Here is a 10,484-nt window from a genome sequence, read left to right as displayed (position 1 = left end):
TATTGCATGTGAACAATTATCAGGCTACAAAGCTACATCTGAATTTCTTGTACTAACTTTCCCACATACTGACCTGCACAGACTTAAAAGCAGAGGTAATGAGAAAGGTTTTTCTGTCAGGATGAAGGTGTTTTTTATTTTTATTTTTATTTTTAAGATTTCCATACTCACTTAAGGACTGATGACACAGGGAGAAGTCATTTTATGATTTTACAATGCAAAGAATTTTATGAAGGAATTAGAGCTGGGTGGGATGGCCTAATCAAGAACATTATTTGGCACTTTTTGTGACATTCATTACAAGATGATCACATAAAGACAAATAAGGCTTGCATGGAAGAAAATGATAATACATCATGAAATAAACTAGAAATCACAAGGTATACACATGAAAAATTAATTATTTATGAAAACACACTGAAAACACCACAAAATCTTTGCCTTCACCCAGTCTCCAGCAACATTTATTTTAATCAGAAGAAATTCCAGAACTTCTTTAAGAGAACATACATTTATCTAGAACACACATTTATCTAATTTTTAAGTATCAAAGCTCTTACTCAGAAATACAAAAATGTGTCTGAGCTATAACTATCCTTTAAGGATAACATCACTCATCAGGAAAAGAAAAAAAAAAGTCCTGTTTGCTTAGTAAGTGTTTTTAGTTATGAATAACTCATCAGCTTTCCACCCATGTTCAAGAAGCATTTATACATTTATTGGTATGGTGCTCAGTTCTGATAACTCAGCTTGCAATATAATCACAGATATCACCAGGAGCTAAGTAATTAATTCCCCAGTGCAGAATGAATTTAATTTTCAATGACTTTATTGAGAATTTTTTTGTTATTTTTACAATGAGAAACTATAATCACTGTTACACAACTTCCAAATATTTCAAACAAGACAGCAATCTCCTATTTTTGGGATTTTTTCTGTTCCATGTTCAGCTCCCGAGATAGACTTCCTGCCTCAGTTTCATTTTCATCTTCCTGTAAAAGAAAATAAAAACATGAGCATTAACCAATCTATTGAAGAAGTACACTTTTTGTACTTAAACATATGCACAGAATTCTGTTCATACTTTTGTCATCTTTTGATAAGCATAAAAATAAGCAAAAAAATAATCATTAATAGATGAAATAAAAATAAAATTTAATCAAGTCTCATCATCGGCATTCATAGTAGAAGAATAATTTAATAAGTAAATGTTTCAGTTGTAGCCCTGACCAATCTACTTGTTTGTTATATAAAAAAAAAAAATTAAAAAAAAATCCTAAACCATACACAGATGGCAAGATATTCAAACATTTTCAACAGACAGTATGTCACACTTTTCCTTTGTTCTTGACCAGAGGTTTCCACTAAATTATTTTCAAATGCAAGAACTTTCATCATTGTTCTAAAAATTACTTTTGAAAAGCATCTGCCATTGAAAAATGTTTCATTTTTTTTTTGAGACCAGATATGTTTACTTCACCATTTGATACGAGACAATAAATTTAAGTTCAGAGACACTTTATGTGCTGCAGCATCGTATTTTTGTCCCATCTAGCATATTTTCTTGACAGGTCTGCCAATTTTCCAATTACTTGTACCACCATATGTTATCTGAAGATCAGTCAGGTCTAAAATAGGAAACATGAGCATGTCAGGCAGCGGCATGCTTACAATATTCTACAGCTTCAACTCCAAGAGTTGGGCTCATAATTCAAGATGAATTTTGCTGGATCACACTGAAAACAATGAAGTGACATCATAATGCCGATCTTCATAGGAATGGATACTATTTTGTGTCCAGTACAAAATCATGACCTCTAAAGTATAAATTGCAGAAGTCTGAGAAAACTGTTTCATAAGGCAACTTGCAAGCTATCACATCACCAACAGGCCTTATCATGCGTTCAAAGTACAGCCAGTTTTCCTGCCTGCATTTTAATTAACAATACAGAGAATCTTCCTTGCTCTAGAAACAAAAAGGAGAGCAAATGAATAGACATTTGGGAGCAAAGAAGCATTCTGGCTGCTGTAACATCACTCATCAACATCTAAGAGAGAGAAATGTCAAGGACATTAGGTGGGACCCAGAAAATCACAATGTGGCTTCCCACTTTAACACAGCACCTTCATTCTTCTAGGCAAATGAGTTTATCTTTTTGCATCCTAGTCTTCCCTTTTCTACACAAAATACACAAAATAGAACAGCAACAGAAAATCTCATTAAAAACTTATAGTCTCAGATTATGTCACAAAACATTGAAAAAAATGAAAAGCTAGTTGCTCTACTAAATAAGTGTATACTCCAAAGCATCCTGTTTCCAAATTCTCTCACCTTCTGGAAGTAAGGTAGACATGAGAAATACGAGTTTCATAACTGGCCACTCAAGACTAAATGCATTTTTCTAACTTCCTGGATAGTCATCTCTTCAATTATGTTTTAAACATGTAGTGAGTACTGTGATTCTTCTAGTTCAGGTGAGGAAACACATCTATGCATGTGTGCTAAACCCAAGATTATTGATTTGTTTAAATTACAAGTGTAGTACATATTGAAGAGTGTATTGTATAGTACACACATAAAGGTCAAACTTCTAATGCAAATAAAGGCTAGGCAGACTGGGAAACAACAAAGGAGCAGTGTGTAACTGAGCTTATATGTACTGCTTACAGGAGACAAAGAATATCACTGAATAAAAAAGCTATCCACAGAAACTGTTGTCTCGTATAGAAAAGCAGCAAGGTTCTTTCAGGATGGGCTTGAAGAAAGCAAATCTGCATGTTTCTGTAGATCCTTACCTTCATAAGTCATATTTTGGTGACCTCAATGCCAAATTTCCCATCTTTCCAGTATATAACCTGCTGTTATTCCAATGTCCTTTGTCGTCCTCCTTCCCAAAGGGAATGTAAACCCTACACAGCCATTCTTTCCCAACACACTTGACTTAGGCTTTCCTCTTTTAGCAGAAGAAGCATGCAGAAATTTCAGAGACTACAGGAAAAGGACCTGGGTCTTACCTTCAGTGAGGACTATAGGAGGGTGAAGAAATATTAGGCTGAACATTAGCTTTCTGAGCCTGTTTTTTAGGACAAAAGGCTTTATCCAGTGAAAGACAATTCAGAAAAGAATCTTCTGGTTTGTTTTTTTTTGTAGACTTGACATGTTTTAATTTTGTGCTCATAAGGTTATGCTTGCTGTCTGGCAGATTTCCTAGTTTACAGCAGCAGCTGCAGTGCTCAGTGTTTTCTGAGAAGCAGAAATGATGGCTGACTGGTTAAGAGAAGTCTAGGATTTGCTCTGCATGAATACTAAAGATGGAAGCACCTGTTTTGGGATATTTTGCAGTATCAATGGTCTTTCTTTTGTTCATCTGCTGCTGCTTCAATGCAGTAAAACATATCCAAACTGGTAAAATCTACTAGGTGAGTATAAATTGGATTTATGCGGCTGACTTCCACATCCAAGTTCCTGGTTGTTATTTTGTTATTTTTTGTTATTTTGATATTTTCAAGCACAAAAGCTTTCTAAATTGTGTTGTATTAAATCATACTCCACATGGGACATCTTAGTTTTGCAGAGGCACTTTTATTTCATTTCCATTTTCCAAGAACAGAAAGTGTCACATATTATTTTGAAATGAAAATCTAATAGGTGACTTGTTGGAAAGGCATGATGGTTCATCTTTCTTAGGATATGGATTAACAAGAGGAGAAAATGTTTTCTTTGTTACATATATTATCAGCCAGATCAGTTCACTGAGCTGTGCATTACCACATGAACAACAGTGCCAGGGCAAGAGATGCCAGAAATAACTGGCAGGGGACACTGGAAAGTATGAACTAACTATTCTGACAACCATGCAGCTTTCCAAAAGGGAAAAAAAAAAAAAAAAAAAAAAAAAAAAAAAAAAAAAAAAAAGTGACAGCAGTGTCCTGAAAATGACAAATTTGCTAATTACTGAAAATTATCATAAAATTTTGACACAAACTCCTATTATAAAAAGGGTAATGTCACTGCAAGTATAATTGGGAAGGATTTTAAATGCCAATTTAGAGTGCAATTTTTGACCATACACTAAGGTGTGAAGGCTTGCTATTCCTTCAGTTTGTTGACAATGCAAAATTTCTATAAAATTTTAAATATTTTCTCTAATAACCCAAGAGGCATCCCAATGATTGCATATACAGTACTGAATTTGTTGGAGTTTCTAATGCCATTAATAATGTTTGAATGTTCAGTTAAATACCCTGTGTAACCTAATTATGAAGTAATGATGCCAGACTGAAAATTAAACATATTTAATATATTTGTTTTACTAATTACCACCTACCATTATAAAGCTTTTAATTCTGAAGGGTAGCAAAGGAAAAGCTTTTATTTGTTTTCATTATCAGTTAAAAACAGTCTATGATAGCAATGTGTAAAGTTGCTATTACGGGTTTACATATTTCTGGTTATAAATACTGGATGAAATATGGAATTCTAGTTTCTGCTTTGCAAAATTCAGTTTGCATTATTTCTATTAGTACCTTACATCTCTATTGTTCATTATTATTTATTTTGCCTGGTGCATTCTGCCCTAAGAATTCTGAAACAGAACAGTCCTTTCAGTGTTAAAATGTTAAACCATCAAAGTAGGTCTTCCTAGTAGATGTCACAAATCAAACTCGTTTCAGTATCTTTTCTAACTACAGCCAACTGTAGACTCAAACATTAAGTGAATTTTGAATGCAGTCACATAAAATATGCCCTAACACAGATCTGATGACTTGTAGGAGTAGCAAAGGGAAGTGAATCCCTCAAGACCGTATTTACTGAGACTATTACTACTCTTACTGAAAAGTTGCATTTAGCAGCCCAAAGGTTATTTTCATGTTGAAATTAATTAAGTTTACTAGTCTGGAATTGTTCTTATAGATTTACAAAAACAAAACAAAACAAAACAAACAAAAAAAACAGTGGTGAGGAAAACAACAAAGGACTTTAAAAATTGCCATTAAACCTAATACTTTACATGAAACATGAGCTTCTTAAGCCACAGAACAGCTGGACATCCCAAGGGGGAAGACCTTCTACACCATCCTGTTTCTTACACCCTTTCCCCAGGCATTCTTCCACTTCCTGATGGAATCAAGGAACTGGATTAAAGGGTCCTTTGGCTGATCTACACATGACTTAAAAAACCCTGAGGACATTTGAACCTCTTGGTTCAAGCTACTTAGTCTACACCTGGTAGTTGAGCATTAGTGGGTGACAGTAACAGAGTAGGGCCCAGAAGTTAAAACCAAGAGACTTCAGTCTGCCTCCTAATTAAGCATTGTGAATTATTATGAAAGTATTGAGCATTTAGTAGCTCTGCTAAAGTGAACAGGAATACTTTGAAATTTAGATGCCTTTAGGTGGCAAAAACTAGATGTAAGAGGTTGACGTATAAGTTCCTATTTCTGAAAATTTTGATCTGACAGTTGAGAGACGGTGTGTGTTTCTGTCATATAACTTCATCTCCTTTGAAAGCATGTTTAAGGTTAACTACAAATGTTACTCTGAGCATAGAATAAGCGGCCCCATGTGGAAAATTTATTTTGTAGTAATTATTGCAGAATACTCCCCTATAGATAAATTCTGACATGAGAAAAAAAAAAAATATATATATATATTTATATATATAAAAGTATATATGTATATATATCTTAGAACTAGGGTTCTGAATGTCCCTTTCTCTTTTTCCCCCTTCAACAACCTTCATTTGAAATGTCTGAGAATTTCTTTTTATTCAATTATATGAAATCTCAAAGATAACAGTGGATTAGACAATTCTTAACTATGCATGGAAATTGACACTGCACTGTACATAGAACAGATCACACATCAGTTAACTGCATTTCACAGATTTGTGCATTACAAGACACCTGTAATTTCTAAAGTTTTATTACAAAAATATTTTTAATAAAGTTAAATTTCTGGTTTTGACCTATATGAAGTTCAAAATGTGTTATATGAACTTAATAAAAATATATATATCATAGTATGATGAACATCTGAATAAATGAGCTAAAATAAAATTTGTACTACTAAGAAATGACTGAAGGGTTTTCCATGCTATCACATAATCTAGAAATACCACCTCAAAAACACTCAGGGCCAAATTCCAATATTATTACTTTTTGTACTACCTTAACGCAAAAGAGGTGTAATATGACTAATATACTAGGCTTCATTGAGGGTGTCCAGCTGGTCATACGAAACACCAAGTGTTCCAAACTATAAAAAATAAAAGTCTTTAAACCTCTATAAGGAAATAAAGACAAAACAAGAGAAAGATTATGTTTTGTATTCAAGTATAATGAATGTAACTATGATGTAGACTACAGAACAAGGATTGTTCTTCCATGGAAGCACATGGTAAAAGAACCTGTGAGACTCTCTATATGGATGTTTCCTCCAAACTGCAGAATCTGAACTTCTCATTTGGTTGAACCACAAACCTCACACAACTACTAAATGGCCTCAGTGCTGGAGGTGCGGCCAGGCAGGTCACTGCTGCCAGCAGGAAGAACACAACCGGACTCTTCTGACGGCAGCAGTTTTACACAGTCAAGTAGATGGAAAGCAATATTTGCTAACTTGGTGTGGTACTTATAAATACAAGTCACTACATACAATCAAGATGTTATAGTTCATGGACATTGCAGTTTATATCTCATTGGGAGGATGTTTGCATACTAGCATTTTTAAAACCCCAACCTAGACAGCAGGTTCAGGACAGCAGACATCATCTATCTCACAGATTCTAGACTACAAAACATCAGCTGGAAGCAGGTAAAAATACTAACTATATAAACTATAACTATAACTATATAAAATATAACTATATAACTATAACTATATAAAAATACAAGAGTACAAAGGGACTTTAGAAACTATGAGAGCTAAATTCTTCCTTTCCAATTGAATATGCCAAATTTGGAGGAAAAGGAGTTTGCAGGGTTATAAATTGAGAATTAAGCCAGTCTTTCTGTTAAATCAGCAAAAGGTGAGCATCCAACACTAAAATTCAGAAGTTATTTTTCTTCCAAAGCCCATGCTATCTGCTTCAAATGTATTGCTGACAACCCTTATAACGAAGAGTGGTGCAAAAATACAGAGTACAACTGGAACAGTTCTTTACCAATGGATATTAGAAGCAAATATAAATTTCTCATGATAGATGACAGTTTTCTGTCACTGCAGCACTTCAGTGATAAGGCAGCTGTTTGTTTCCCAGGAAAAGGAGACCCTTGCTACATGGATCATTTTCATAGTGACAGCCTTGACAAGTTTGACATTTGCTTCATGAAGTATTCTGAAGCAGACATCAAGAAAATGCACCCTCTGGGACCACTGGCAAGCTGACAGTCGTACCTTTTAACGTGCATCTCCATTAATTCTTACTGTCAGACCCCACCGAATTCCTACAACAAAATCTCAGCTGATCTGGTAACATTCAAAAAATGGGGGCTATGAATGAGCTAAGCATTGTGATGTAAATAAACATGCCATCGATTAGTTGGAAGCAGCTCCCCGCCCCGTTTTTTTCAGTGCAGAGCGACGTTGAACTGCTCGGTGGTTCCACGGGAGCCCTTCACCGCTGCAGTGCAGGGCATGGTACTCTAGGTGGCAATGCAAGACTGGGAGAAATGTTTTGACACTCCCGCGCCTCTTAAGAAGCTACAGACAGCTGCTTGTTTATCACAAACTCTTTCCTTTAACTTGTACTGGTACAAGAACTTGAAGGCTTTTTGAAATGGTTGTCGGTGTTTTGTATTTTCTATTTCCTTTTTTTCTAATTCTGATCGTATAGAAAAATGTACAATTGCAAGAGTCCTTACAGCCAAATTTCATGTCACGCTTAGTACAGAAGTGGAATTTTATGCCAGATTTCCAATCCTCCATCTGTTTATCTCATTTTTAGAAGGCAACCATTCCACTGAGTGGTCCTTTTGGCTGACTGCCACTACAGTTGGGATGCTCTTCAGGGCAGGTGGTGCTTGAAACCAAACCATTGTTTTAAAAGTTCAGCTGGTTCTCCTTGAAGAAAGTACAGGAAAATGTTTCCTCTTTAACAACTCAAGTCTTTAAAGGATTATGAACTTTACACAGTATCTATGAATGCTTAACTATTAAAAGCCTGAAATATCAAATATGAAATAGATGAAAAGCCACTTCAAAAGGATTTTACCGTGTCTGTACCTATAGGGACAAGCTTTCTTAATCTCCTCTTCAGACTCAGAATGCAAGCTTGTCTTTCATTCATGTCTTTCAAGTCTGACCCTATCCCTAAGAACCTTTCTAAAGCAAATTTGTCACTCAGTTATACCACTTATATCTGTGTATATGTAAATATATATATATATGGAAACCACAATAATATTTTCTACTTATATGACAGTATAATCATTATTGTTATGAATTATAAATTAAAGTTAAAAGTTCCACTATATATATACTCACAATACTACTAAAGAATAGTATTCTGTACCCTAGAAATGCATACTCTAATAAAAAAACAATGATTTTAAATATCTATGCCTATACTCCTTCCAAATTTACAGTACACATTTACCAAATTATAAGAATGAAAACTTCTTGATTCTAAGAAATAAAATGTCATTTTCTTACAACAGCTACATGAAAACAAAAGGTTCTCAGGCCAACAATGAGGAATTAACAGCTCTTTTAAACATTTGTATTTCTTAGTAGTGTACATAATAAATATACAAATAAAAGGCTGTTCTTTTGACTGATCAGTTGTTGGGGCTCTATGTGTATCTTGGGAGCTACTAAATTATATTTGAGGAGTTTTTTTCATACTTAACTATTTTCACAAATAAGTTCATTTATTCACACTTCTATCAAAAGGCCTGAATGTTGTTTGTTCCCAAAGTGGCTAACATTAATAAACAAAGTATGCACAAATGAGTTACAGAGAAATGCTCCTGCAAACTACGGTTTAGAAATGCTGCCTACAGTTGAAAGCAGCTGAAAGATACTGCACTAAACATCAATGAAGTACACTTTTTTAACAGAAAGAGATAGTACTATTGTATGAAAGGAATAAATTTCTCTCTATAACAGAGAAAATCTAGACCCTAATGAAAATGTTTTAGGAAAAATGAGTACATTGCATGCTTCTGATCAAAATTAATTAGAGTTTTAATATTTTACATTTTCTCCATAATTCTTTAAATGGTGCATTTATTTCATAGTAATAAACATTCGGTTCATTAAGTAAAGTTCAAAATCTGTGTTACTCGCTACATTTAACAACCTTTGGCCTTCTTCTTCAGTATTTCTTGATTTAGGTTTCCAAAGCATTGAATAAGCAATTGACGAACACAATTAAATTTCATGACTCGGCATATTTAGGATTCTTATTTCATCTAAGACAAAGGGCAATTAATCTACCATTCTATACTGAATCTAACTTTAGTGAGCCATGATAGATACTGAAATGAACTTGGAGGCAATGCTTAATTAAATTACTGTAAAAAGCACAACCAAAGTTTTTTTTCTTTATGACAAAAGAAAATTAATATTCAATTTTTAAAAACTCTACTGCAGTATTATAAATTTAATAACTTGGGAATTAATGAAAACATTGCTATAATATGACAGCTAACAATTCAGAAACCTTTCTTTCTCCATTTTTTATATTTCATCAGAGCATTTCACCTGAATAAAGCCATGAAATTTTGTTCAGGCTCAAGGCAGAAAAGATGGAGTACTCAATGGATTTAATGTGATAACATAGCAGTCTGAACAACAATGGAAATGCCTTTATTTTAGTAATCTAATTTCCAAAAAGTGATATAAGCAAATGCTGTGAAAATGCCTTCATATTTGTTATAATTACCACTTTCAATGATAATCCATGAAGTTGCAAATGATAAATCAAGGAAATGAAAAAAAGTTGGGGAAGTAGATGGAGGGATTAGCTTCAATAACAAATAAAACCTGTGCTACAGACAAAGAAATCAGAGATGGAAAAGGCTTTTACTTTACATTTTTAAACACAATTCCTTTTTTTAGGTCTCCCAAAACACGAAGTGACATTCAAACTTCTAGTTACATGAACACATTATTCCAGTTATTTTCTTTATTTGCAGTGTTATCAAACACTCAGTGGATTTCTAATATTATTATATTATTTTTGAAAGCACCGTCTTTACACAACAGTATTTAGATTTATAAAACAATTACTTGATAGGACCAATTCTGCATGGCAAAAGCAGAAAAATTGTTTCCTATTACTGCTCTTTTGGCTCCTATACATACGGTGTGTACTAACAAGGAACTGCACAGTTTAGCACAGTATCAAGCAAAAGGATTAAAATCAGAATTCAACAAAAACAACTTGACTGACTTCGCAATGACTTCAACATGCATTAAGTAAAATCCCCAAAAGAGCATCCTAGTCCAGAAATAGATCCGCATCTTTACACTATCA

General features: G+C 33.9%; 1 protein-coding gene across 2 annotated transcripts in view; it reads right to left on the bottom strand.

The window, feature by feature from the left end:
* Positions 1 to 436: 436 nt before the first annotated feature.
* Positions 437 to 10,484, bottom strand: part of PHF14 (PHD finger protein 14) — a 163,696-nt gene continuing 153,648 nt past the window's right edge. For both annotated transcript variants that reach the window (XM_084507580.1, XM_084507582.1), the window contains one exon: positions 437 to 992. Coding sequence is in view for 1 of the 2 variants with exons in the window: in XM_084507582.1 (XP_084363708.1) it covers positions 918 to 992 (75 nt within the window). In the remaining variant the exon portion in view is untranslated. The remainder of the gene's footprint in view (positions 993 to 10,484) is intronic.

Source organism: Aythya ferina (genome assembly GCF_964211825.1).
Source record: "Aythya ferina genome assembly, chromosome: 2".
Lineage (NCBI taxonomy): Eukaryota > Metazoa > Chordata > Aves > Anseriformes > Anatidae > Aythya > Aythya ferina.
This window is presented reverse-complemented; position numbering and strand designations above follow the sequence as displayed.